This window comes from Hydractinia symbiolongicarpus, chromosome 9, assembly GCF_029227915.1.
Source record: "Hydractinia symbiolongicarpus strain clone_291-10 chromosome 9, HSymV2.1, whole genome shotgun sequence".
In the NCBI taxonomy this organism is placed as follows: domain Eukaryota; kingdom Metazoa; phylum Cnidaria; class Hydrozoa; order Anthoathecata; family Hydractiniidae; genus Hydractinia; species Hydractinia symbiolongicarpus.
In genome coordinates this window covers 20,875,542-20,888,483 of record NC_079883.1, presented here as the reverse complement: position 1 = coordinate 20,888,483, position 12,942 = coordinate 20,875,542, and the positions used below count along the sequence as shown (strand labels likewise).

The window sequence follows — 12,942 nt, the reverse complement described above, 5'->3', positions numbered from 1 at the left end:
TGCAGAAACAGCATTCCTCAGTCGGCGAGAGGTGCTTTATTGTCGAGTTTATCAAACGGTACGAAACTAGATGAAGCTGCTATGTGTAGGTCTGAATATGAAATAAGGCGGAATATGAATATGGGCGGAATATGAAATAGGGCGGAATGGAATGGCAAATCGAAGAGATAGCGAAACTCAAATTGCGAAGTGAAAACGGAATAAAATTTTAAAGATGCAAAAATGCGCACTGGCTGTTAAAATTTCTTATTAGGGGACCGTCGAGTTCGCCATTGTGTGAATTCGCCCCTATCTTCTGCAACACTGATTGAGATTTTAATGGAAGTCTTATATAATACAGCTATATTTCTGCTGCACATTGGATTGTAATCGTAGCTGATTTTAAATTTTAATCACTTTAAAACAAAATATAACTCAGTGAAGCCACCTGCTTTAACATTGATTATGCGATATCTCTATATTAATAATACCCGTATTTTCTCTGTGCGTAAAAAAGTCGTGCTACGATAGCACGAAATAGCAAACGCAAATATATATTTATAAATTTTGTTTTGTGAATTCGAGTGGTAATATATGGACGGCCGGACCCGTGGATGATAAAAAATACGTATTAATGTTGCAGTGACTTCCTTTACAAGTAGCTACACGTAATCAACCTCGTCTCCAGGGTGTTGTGGCCCCTGAGCCGTTATTTTAACTTCATCAACAAGGCAAAATGCCCTGGGAACGAGGTTGACACTTAATACCATCATGGGAGAATATTTCCGAATGTTGATAAAGTTTCAAAATTACAGCCACGCAAACTTTTTAGATAGAAACTTTTTAAAATAGCCATCCGCAAAAATTTCTGTACAAACTTTTCAAATGATCTATTTGTTCAGCAGTCTCTCATAATCACTTTTTATCTTCCAGGTAACTTCAACTGTTCCATTGGTTATTTTGTGACGAAAATGTAAAAACGAAAAAAAATGTTTATTATCTGAAAGACATAACCTTTTTTTTCAGAGAAAAATTTTAAACATTTTAAACACGAAAGCTTTTTTACTATTTTAGCAAATCGAATCAAAAAATCACGAAGCCTCGCAAATTCGTAAAAAAAATATTTTTATTAAATTTTACCAGTGACAAAATTAGTGCGATCTCCAATAGCTAGTCAGGTTGTCCATCTGTCATATTTTTGTTCAAGAAAAGTGGATATTTTTATTCAAAGCTATAGCTTAAGCGCACGTGTAGATCTTAACATCTATAAAAGGCAATATTGTGAAAGCATAAAACAATTCTCTCACTCTATTTACAGAGCAAAATTTTGTTGCAACAGATAAAGGACATATTGTTTAATATCATCATTATTGAGCCACCTTGAACAGCTTATAGATTCCTTTTTGTTAACTCTCTTAATCTGTTAAGCGGAAAAAAATAAGATTTCTAAAGTTTTAATGTACAAGCTAGGAGTCCAATCTAGCAAAAGATAACGTTTAGTCAAGAAAAATCATAATTTATCTACTTGCTTCTCGAAATGCGTGAAGTGGTGCTTCTGTTGGTAATATGCAGCATTGGTTGTGTGACGTCTTATGGTAGTTTTGAGAAGTCGGAAAGCTCTGCTAAGGAATTTCTCCAAGAAGTTTTAGAGGATTTCACAGAGGAAAAAAACAGCTTGGTAGAAGCATTGCTTAACCGTGAACTTCTCAGATTCAACCGATATATAAAAATATTAAAGCGAGAAAAAAATTCAAATAATAGAAAAAGAAGCACTATGAAATCGAACCCAAAAGGTATTGTTATACCACGACCTGGGAAGAAGGAATTGGTTCCCGATCAACCCGAAAAAATAAAACAAAACGTGCAAGACGAGCCAAACAGATGGTCACGTGAAACCACAATTAAACACGCAGGCACCGCAAAACAAATTAGAAACATTCTGAAAATGTTACGGCAACTTTAAGACATTGTAGATGCCCGCAACAAAGAAAAACAACTACTAAAGTCTTGCCAAAACTTTTGTTGAATAACTGGTAACTTTTACTGGTAACATATTTGTATTAAAAAAGATGTTGATAGATTATTGGAAATCTCTCTCTTTCATGTACACAAATAAGGTCAGATGGAAGTATGTGAATCCAAATATCTTAAAAGCGATGAAATAATTGTAAAAAAAAAACTCTACAGGACTTGACAAACAAGCATTTATCTCGATTCCAGGGCCCGTAGCGTTCATGATAAGAGGATGAAACGCATTCTTATATTAAAAACGCTACATCTGAAATAAAGATTGACAAGCTTTTTTGCTTTTTTAGTATATTCTAAATCACCATCGCGTGATAATTTAGTTTCTATTATTTTAAATTCGTAGACTCTACATATCTCTTCGTGTTTCACAAAAGAGAGAATTCTCGAGAAGGCGGTCTGATTTTGAATTAAGTTACTTTGCCGGATGTTCAATTTTATTTTTCTTCATTTTTTTTCCATTTTTTTCTTATATATTATATATATATACATTTTTTTGTTTTCTTTAAAAACAAAGAAGCATATGTAGCATAAAATTGCATATGAGAGGAAACGATAACCAGAGTCTTTAACAAGGACACGAACGGAGGTTCAGCACAAAAGGTGATAATAGATTAAATCTAAAAGTTGAATTAGTCGGCATATATGAAATACTCTGGGTAACAATAAACTTTATCTCGCGCTCAGCATGTTCACATGTTTAAAGCAGATGACAGGGTAGAAGTTCTCAGCGGCTGTACCATCCTGTTTTGTACTTTTTTAACCTGTTTCTCACAGTGAACAGACAAGCTAAATATTACTGATATTTACGTTTTCAGAGAGGGTCAAAATATATAAGAAGACAACCTATATAAATGTGTGCATACTTTTATGGCTTCATTACAGAATTCGTGATGAAATTAAGCAGTAGAAATACCACAAAAAAAGCTCAAAAATGTACAGGCGCCAATTTCGTTTCAACACTTCTTTGTTAAAAAAAAGGTCGCAATAGTATGAAAAACAGTACTTATTAAGAATTTATTGCAGTAAACTGCATCTTTCCATATGTAAAGATTAATTAAAATATGAACAGAGAAAACAAAGACGTTGGATTAATCCGCCGCAAGTCGTGGCGGACACTATAAAAATCAACCTCGTTCTTACAGATCTTCTGCGCTTGTGATGCGTCCGTGAGAATATTATATCAGTAGAAGAACTCTGGGCTAATGTTGTATGAAACTGTGAACTAAACGTTTCTACTTAGCTTTCAACATGAGAATAGGATTGAGCAATTGCTGTGCTTGCACGGTTTCCGTACCTCAAATAGACGCTTTAAATGCACTAACATCCCCTTCTCAGCACTTTAATTGATAAAAGTAGCAATAGGAACTGAAAAGACTATCCTAGCTAAACAATCTTGAGAAATAACCAGGTAGTCCCTTTACGCATCCGTGCACTTTTAGCTAATAACCTGACTTCCACTAATTGTAAGTATAAAAAGCTATATTCTCAACACACGTATACCGTGTTCATTATTTACAATGTTGTACATTGTTTAACCATATTCTGTCCGTGGTTTTCCGCACATATTATGACTGGGGGAGGGGGCGCGCGGAGTCAAAATACCACTGTGTTGTTAAAATGCAATGCATGCAACACATTTTTTTCAGAAGCAACACATTTTGGTTAAGGTTCGATGTGCTGTATTTTGCAGGCTTGACTGTTGTAAGCGTGAACTTTGTTCAATTTCAGGACATGCTCAAGCATTAAAATACTTTAGGGCACAAAATTTTCGAAGTTTCGCGGTCGGATTCAAAAAACCGCGAAATTAAAATGCCGTTAAAAATACATTTTTGGCCTAGAAAAACCTATTTTTTAAGGCCCAAGAAAAAATACATCGAAAGCCGTTCAGTTTTAGAATATTTTAACGGAAAAAAATTTGGGCTGTAGCATAAAATTTTTGCAAGGCCAAATCAGTATGCATCGAAATTAATAAAAAAGCGAAATATAATATTCCTTGCTTTTTCTATCCTTTTCTTCTCGTTTTTCTTTTTCGGTAGTGTTTTAAAAAAAGTTCTTATGTCCTTTGTTCCCTTGCACTGGCTTCATCATTTTCTTTGTTTGTCTCTTTGGCAATATATCCGACCAACCATATGACAACAAGCGATGGGAAGAAGGTCACACTCAATGGATGGAAAGAAGCAAGATAAGGCAGCATACGAGACATGCTACGACAACCTTCCCGGATGGGGTCCGTTTGTAGATTTCGCCCCTTGGATGTCAGAGGTAAAATCTGAAACTGATATCTGGCCATTCTTGGAAATGACAGACAACGAGCGACAACTCCTGAGATATGGCCCTCACGCATTCAATGATGACAGTGATAACAAAGATGACAAGGTTTTTGAGCCACAACGAAACTTTACCTACGCATTTGCTGAATTTACAGAATAGTTACTATAGATGCATATAATTCTTTGCTTTTATTTCTGGGTTAACTAATTGCGACACATGCAAAGCAAAAAAATCTGAATCGAGAGATTATAATGTCGCGAAATCCATGTTTTTTCTTAAACCGCGAAATAAAAATGCCGCTAATTCCGTAATCATGCTGCAACCGCAAAAGTAAAATTTTTGGAGAAGGTTCTTAAAGTCGATCTTACTTAATCTTGAATCTTCAAACAACAAATTAATAAGTCAACAGTCTCCTTCAATTGTATATTGGTGAATGAAGAATCCACATCAAAGCCACCCATGCAAAAAGTTTTTTTTACTTAGTTGTTCTTATTTGATTCTTAAAAAGGCGATAAACAATACGCTTTGTCGAATTCGACCAATTTGATCATCATGATTTTCTTCATTAACTTGGTATTCAACATTTTTTTAAACGCGTTTAACATTTTACTTTTTTCGATTTTTTGAAATGTTAGTTATGTTAATTAATGCTAATTATATGTGACTAAGTTAGAAATTTCTAATAGTGATCTTAATGCAAGCAAATATTTTTAGTAGCTACAAGACAAACGATTGGCGTTTGTATGTCAGAGTGTCTAGGTGGAAATAATAATAAACTAGTCGTTAGCCCGTGGAAAAATCCACGGGTTCGCCCGTCCTTTTTATACCGCATTGCGTGCGTCTCGCTACATGCGCAGCTAAGCTACCATTTTGCGTGACAGACGGACGGACGGACGGACGGACAGACAGACGTATACGGGTATTATAATATAGATAAGGACGCTTAATTTATATAAATATACATTTTATATGCAGTTGTAAATAATAATATGAATATACAATAACATTTATTAGCATATAATACTCAACAACAAGGGGCTTGGTGAAAAGGTTCAATGCCTTCTACTTGCTCCAGCCATTTAATTATAAACGATACGCGAGCTTTGATTATAGGCGAAATATCTATCTATCGTGATTTTCTTCATTCACTTGATATTCGGTATTTTAAAATTTCAACATTTCACTTTTTTCGATTTATCGAAAGTACCTCTACCGTTTAGCTTCTTCAAATTACATCAAATTTCAGGCCCGGCGGAAGCAGTGCAAAGTTCATGCGGCGGTAGCGAGCGCTGTAAGCCTTCCAGTGGGGGGTTTTAGCGGGCAAAGCCCCCTTAGAAATTTTTTTAGCCTATTTACGAGGCTAAATTGGTTTAAAATGTAACGATTAGTAGTGTATATTACATTGCGCATAAAGAAGAGACTTCAAATGAAACTATAATTTTGAAATTTGAGGAATGCCTGCCTATATACGGTTAAAGTTTGAGATACAAAAGCATCATTGATTATATTTCAAATACATCGGACAAACATCTCCCTATATTCCTCCAGAAAATAGGAATTCACTCAATTTATGCATAGATAGCAAGCTATTTTTAATTGAAATTTCTATTTTGAAAATGAAAATACAAAACTACCGTGCAGATTGTCCGCAAAAAAGCGGAATGTTTTGAGTTGATCGAAAACATCGCCTAATCTATACATCTTTATTTTCTTTTATGAAAGAATTTGCAATTCAATTTGACATTAAAAAGTGATTAAATTAACAATTGCACGTCTTTGAGTATCAAACTTTGTGACCAGACAGGTTTTTTAATTTTGAACTGTGGCATATGTTAACACTTTCGAGTAACCCATGTCGTTCCGTTTTTTTTCCGGACACCCTATATATAAACTAAACACTAAAATGATTGCTAAAAAGATACTTGTGTTTTTTTTGTTTTTACAAGAACGTTTGCTTTTCTTTTGTCAGTTTCTTGAAATTTACCGAAAATTGAAAGACGGTGCTCGGATCCACTCACAAATATATTAGCAACATCAACGAGATCTAACGCATCAGTTCGATCTTTCTGTACGTGTAACATCATGATATGATTCAGACATTTTTGGGTCATTGTACTTTGCATGTACATTTTGGCAAGGCGCAGTGCACTAAACGACCGTTCACTTGTGGCATTTGTCGCTGGGCAAACCAGAATTAATTTTGCGAGACGAAATACTTCAGAGAAAAGTGTTTTTTTTTTTGCCAAATGAAGACTTTTCAAATACTTCACCAGTGAAATTTACATCTGAAGTAATTTTGGGAAAGTCTTCCTCGAACATTGTTAACTGTGACTTCAAAAGAGATCCATCGAAATCGCTGTTGTAAAACTGTAGTACCTCCTCCAACTCGGTAGAGAACGGCCGTTTTCTGGCAGCTTTGAGAATAAGCTCTTGCAACGCAGCATATTTTCGATAATCTTCTTGGTTGAATCTTTCTTTGATGCAATTCACAACATGATCCAGGGCTTCGTAATAGTGCTTGCGGTAGAGATTTTTTGGTTTATCAATTTGAGTTGGCTTGGCAGGTCCACAAACTTTTCGGAGCACCGCGTTTTCTTGAAAGTTTCGGTCCATTTAAGCTGACATTCTCCCAGAAAAGATCAAAATTTTCCTCGCTTCTCAACTTTTCCAATACTTTGATAGTCAAATTGGCACAATCTTGACCCTGTACAGCTGATAGAGTAGAACTTTGAAGTGTTTTACTTAAATTGTCACTATGAGACAAGATAAGTTCTCCCAAATAAACACCAAAAACATAGCGGAATGTTCTCATGTAAGCATCAACACCCCGGATGCGAGCTTCCATTTTGATATCTGAACAATTATTAACAGCCCACTCCCAAAGTGTCCTTATTGCTCAATATGCTTCCTAAGGATTTGGCACGAACTGTCCAGCGAGTTTGACATAACAACGTTGTAGTTTCAATTCGATTCTCGTCGGAGTTGATGGTTACAGCTTCCTTCTTGATGGCATCAAGTTTGGCGTCTCTCTTTGGTGATTTTTTAATCAGCTTTGTAATTTCAAATGTCGTTTCGAGAGCATCCTTCATCACTTTACTGTTCTTTATTGCGTCACCTACTGTTAAGTGGAGTGAGTGTGTGTAGCAACGAGTAAATAAAGCTTTCTCCTCCATGTCTTTGATCTCCTTTGCGACTCCAGATTTCTTTCCCTTCATTGTCGAACATCCATCACGACATTGGCTACGGCATTTGTTCAAAGAAACGTTCATACGCAGCAATATATCTTTAATCACGGCAACGATAGTATCAGCATTGGTGACCTTTAATAAATGCAGTCCAATGAGTTCTTCATGGGCATTCAAATTGTCATCTACCAACCTTATGCATAAAACAAGTTGTTCAGTGTTCGATACATCCGCTGTTTCATCGACCATAACTGCAAAAAACTCTACGTACTTCCAAATTTACGATCTGGAAAACGAAACTGTTTAGGTTGATTCGGATTTTCGCCAATTTCTGGAACGCCTTCAAACTTTCTTTTCGCTATGATTAAAAAATTAAATTCACATTCACATAATTAAGTTTTTACTTCACCATCAACAAGCGAACAAACGTCCACGAACAAAACAAACGAAAGTGTTTTTTTTTGAATGCAATCCAATGATTTCCCATTTATCCTTTTGTTTTATTATTTTTTTTACAATATGCTCTGGCCTCAAATAAATAGCCTTTATAAATTTATTATTTTGTTATAACTTTTGTATATTTCCTATTTCTGAAGCAGATGATAATTTCACCATTTTTCAATTTCTTGTTCATATGTCTTTTTGAAACGAAATTCTTTGATATACCGACAAACCCCTAACAACCCCTTGTGATTTGTTTAAATAACGCGCATTTTATGTGTTGTGTAAAAGAAAAATATTGAAAATGAATTTCCAAAATAAAATTTTGTCAATATATTTATACTCCTATAAAGTGAAAAAAACATATCTTGGCAGCAAAAAAGTCCTGCGGCCAAAGCCGGCGTTGCCGTAATGCTTCTGCCGGGCCTGAATTTGATCAGATCAGATGTACAATGTATTTGCTGTTTACATATTTTAAATCAACAATTAAATTTGACAAAATTGATGATGTATCGCCTGCTTTTTTATTGACTAAATTGTGGACTAATTTAAAGTGTTCAAAACTTGCTCAATAATATTACCTTTATTTTATAATAGTAGCTAGCGTAGTAGCCAGTGATTGTCTAGTAATATACATAGCAAGCTAGTGTGTATTTTCAAGTAAACATGCATAGGTACACGATGTATTGTGTGTGAGGGGGGATAATTACACAGACAAACCTATAATATGATGGGTTAAAAAAGTAAAAACAAACAAGTTAAAATAAAGAAAAAGCTTTTTGGTATAAAACCATCGTCAGTGCATATAAAATGTTACTATGGTACAATTATTCAGTCAGTATATACAAAATAAATAGCATATTGGTACTAATAGATCAAACAAATTTTTTTGCTTTATTTTAACTTGTTTTTTTTTTACTTTTTTAACCCATCAATTTTCATGGCGAATCATACCAAAACCTATAATACTACACAGAGAAGAATTTTAAAGACGTCTCCTGATTAACCTACTTATGTAGGTCACACCTCCTCCCATGTCAGCTTACCCTGGCCTGTATATTTATACGACTATATATATATAAAGTTTTTGTAAATGCTAACTATTATTGAACATTAAGCCTTTCTTCATCAAGATTTGGATAAAAAAATTGCCATACTTATAGTTATTTACAGTTAATTTCGACCCAATATTATCAGAAAACTGTAAATTAATTTTAATCTTACCGTTGGTAAGATTAAAAGATAAGATGGACTGAGTTCTAATTAGCGCTGAAAAATGGACTGAGTTCTAATTAGCGCTGAAACGTAACATCGATGCGCGCAGCTCCATTTAGCCAGGGCCTGCTTTCAGACTGGTTTTTGTGACTAGACAAACAAATGGGTAAATGCAAAAACTGCGGAGGACGATTTTAAGAATGTGTGAAAGCATTCTGGACTCTGTATTAAGGGCAGAAAAGTCACTGGTATTTTTATTGTTGCTCAACTAATTATAGTAAAAAAAAAATAATCAAAAGTAATTAAAACATTGTCTTTCCTGACTTGGCGTTTACGGCTTTCACATTAACTACTCCATTTAGCACCGGGCTAAGTAAACCCGACACACGACCTACAACAAAAAGTAATACTGCTTCATAGCTGTACCGACACAAAAAGCCCGACATTCCCCCACTCAATCACCCAAACTCTCATTATCCTAGCAATCATAATGTGCCATAATAATAATAATATTCCACATTACCGTAATGATAATCCTTATTAATATAGAGATTTATATTTTTCCTGTAGATAAGCTATAACCAACGTAATATGGCATAATATTTTGCATAACTGTAACAATACTCTCTATCGCTGTATAAGTATTACCCCTGTAGGTAGGCCTTAACCAATACAATCACACATAATATTGTAAATAATTGTAATATTACTTTATCGCTAAAAGATGCACAATTCTATGTGAATCTAGTATTATCAACCTCGACCCTATCTTTTCTGACATCATCGGTACATCAAAGAAAGGGATGACTACGTACTAAAAGCTACGATGGGAAGGTCTGCTATAGGCTACAGAACTATCGTTGAGTTAGTATGTATAACTATTTTCAGTTTGTGAAAGTAAAAACGCAAGACTGAAATATCTCGATTATTGTCTAATGTCGTTACGAATTTATTGGAAACACATGATGTACAGAGAAGCGATAAAAAGGATCCACGAGAACGTCGCACAACAATCATTTAGACACGAACCTTTATTTGATTTAAGTGTAAAATTCGAATAGACAATCCCTTTACATAAAATAACGGTGGGTGTTAATTATGAAAGGGGCGTTAAATAGAGAGGGGCGTTTATTACGGTTTTTGATGTTTTAGGGTTGGCGTTATTGGAGAAGGGGCGTTAAATAGAGAGAATATGGTATACTTTATCGGTTAAAATTTCGTCGTGACGAAAGTAACGAAATTTGAAGAAAAAAAATTGTCACTTTTCACCAGCGAAATTTTATAACCGACGAAATGTTTTGACCGACAAAACTTTATAACCGACTAAAAATTTTGACCGACGAGCCATAAAAATGAGTTATTAGGAGGAAAGATAAAAAAACTAAAATTTCAAAAAACATAAGTAAGTTTTCTCTAAGAAAGCGAAGAATGTCTTGAAAATGAAGAAAAAAACACTTCTATTATTATTGATAAGCATTTGTTTTGTCAAATATAAGTAAAAAAACTAAGAAACTGTTTTCTTCTGAAAGGGAATTAAAACTTTTCGTCGGTTAAAAGTGACGAAATTTTATAACCGACGAAAAATTTTGACCGACGAAATTTTAACCGATAAGAGGTACATAAATTAACTTGTACTTTTAGATAACAGCATGGCCAGCGAGTGACAGGTTGGCTTAGCCGGCTGGCTGTACTTTGATTCATATCCCATAAATGTTTCTTTATTTCCAATTAAGCCAGAAAATTAACGTTCTACATAGCTTTAGCTGTAAGTAAGAAAGCAGAGTTTCAATGCTTTTTGTCATGCAATGTTGCCATGCAAGTTTTCCACCCACAAAAATGATTGATAGCCAGCTATCTTTCCATTGGCCTGTTTATTTGCCAGTAGTAGTAGTAGACAGTAGTAGTAGTATTTATTTGCTGCTATATAGATTGTATATACAGTTTATATAATAATTGAACCATCCTTTTAGCTACATGAAATATTTATTATACGACCAAAAAACTTTTTTTAATTTCCATGTGTTGAAATATCTCTCCTAGACATCAGCATGACCCAAATTTAAGTTTAAAAGTGATTTATTTTATTTCCTTGCATTCTGGAATAAAGCTAACCCAGTTTTTTATGTATTGTGCAGGAAATGGCATCCAGAGGAAAAAGTGAGACCGAAAAGTTAAAACATAACTTGGAAGAACAACTAGATCGACTTGTGAATCAGCTCAGTGATTTGGAAGAATGTAAAGAAGACCTTGATGATGGCGAATATGAAGAAACAAAAAAAGAAACACTGGAACAACTTCGTGAGTTTGATGCATCATTAAAAAAGATGATGGCTGGAGACATGACCTTGGTTGACCAGTTTAACGGTATGCAACTGGCAATACAAGCTGCTATTTCTGAAGCATTTAAAACCCCAGAAGTCATACGAATGTTTGCGAAAAAGCAGCCTGATCAGTTAAGGCAAAAACTAGCTCAAATGCAAAGAGATGTTAGTTTGGGAAAACTGACTAATGCATCGTATTGCCAACAAGGTGTAGAGATTTTAACTGCACTGAAAAAACTTGGTGAAACTTTAACACCGACTGAGGTTGAATTTATGCAAAAGAACTCTAATGAAGCTTTGAGCAAGTTTGAGAAAGTTACTGACAATGTTGGCAGCGACAAAGTTTTAAAAATGGCTGGAAGTGAGGTGAAACAAAGTCAAAACTGATCACTATACAACTCAAAGATTTCTTTTTTTGTAACTAAACATTTATGCTCTTTAAATTAATCTATCTAAATTATAAATCATTTAAATTACAATATATAGTACTGTGATCACACTTTTTATTTAATTATACCTTGTTCATTTTTTTGGCAGGACATAAATACAAGAGACATTATCATCATTATCATTAACAGGACAAAATGTTTTGGCTGTTCTGTTAATTGAGATTTATGATTTTTTGAAGGTTTCCATCAATTTTTTAGTGTTTCCTTGTCAGTTTTAACAAAAACTAAGTCAAAGATTTTAAAAATAAGATTGTAATATTACAATACAACTAGTCGGTAGCCAGTGGAAAAGTCCACAGGTTGCCCGTTCATTTTATATCGCATTGTGTGCGTCTACTTGCGGTACCATTCTGCGTGACAGACAGACGCATACGGGTATTATGATATAGATATTTTTTAATAAAGCACATATCATTTTTGTAACTGAAGGATACAATGTTTATTAGCATGTTAAATTTAAGCCATTTCTTGTCATGGTTAGGCCGTCTTTCTAATTCAATTTTTTTTCCTTTAGCAAAATATTGCTACATGATATGTTATTTACGTGCTTGCTTTGTTAACACATCAGCAATAGCAGAGTTCTGAAGTGAATTAGAAAAGCTGCCATTTAAAAAATTCAAAAACAAACAGCAAACAAACAAACTGCTATAATCAGTCAACTAGGGAAACCTCAGAATAATGATCCATGAGTGAAAAAAAATGTAATTCTATAAACTGAGCAGCATGTTGGCTTTGTAGAAATTTTCTTGTGCCTTTTTTTTTACTTACGATGTAAACAAATTTTTGTTGTAATGTTATAATTGTATTTTTTGTGCACTATTATTATGATTTTTTGTCAGGCAATACTTTTTTTCTTGCTTAAAAATAAATACTTATTAAGTTTCTTCTAAACTTTTATTTTTGTTTACTGATTTTTTTCCTGCCCAGTTTAAAAAGTGCAAATTATTTAGAAAATCATTAAGAGCCGAAAATAAGCAATCATCAATTGGTTTCTTGAAAAAAGATTAACACAGGCTAAAAAATTAAAAATCACCCTTTTTTAAGATTTTTCTT

The 12,942-nt window shown here is 34.1% G+C and overlaps 1 protein-coding gene across 1 annotated transcript; it reads left to right on the top strand.

The window, feature by feature from the left end:
- Positions 1-10,741: 10,741 nt before the first annotated feature.
- On the top strand, positions 10,742-12,772 carry LOC130656225 (protein LZIC-like). Its single transcript, XM_057459054.1, has 2 exons — positions 10,742-10,884; positions 11,255-12,772. The coding sequence occupies exon 2, from the start codon at positions 11,258-11,260 to the stop codon at positions 11,825-11,827; it is 570 nt and encodes a 189-aa protein (XP_057315037.1). The 5' UTR covers positions 10,742-10,884; positions 11,255-11,257; the 3' UTR covers positions 11,828-12,772.
- The last annotated feature ends 170 nt before the right edge of the window (positions 12,773-12,942 follow it).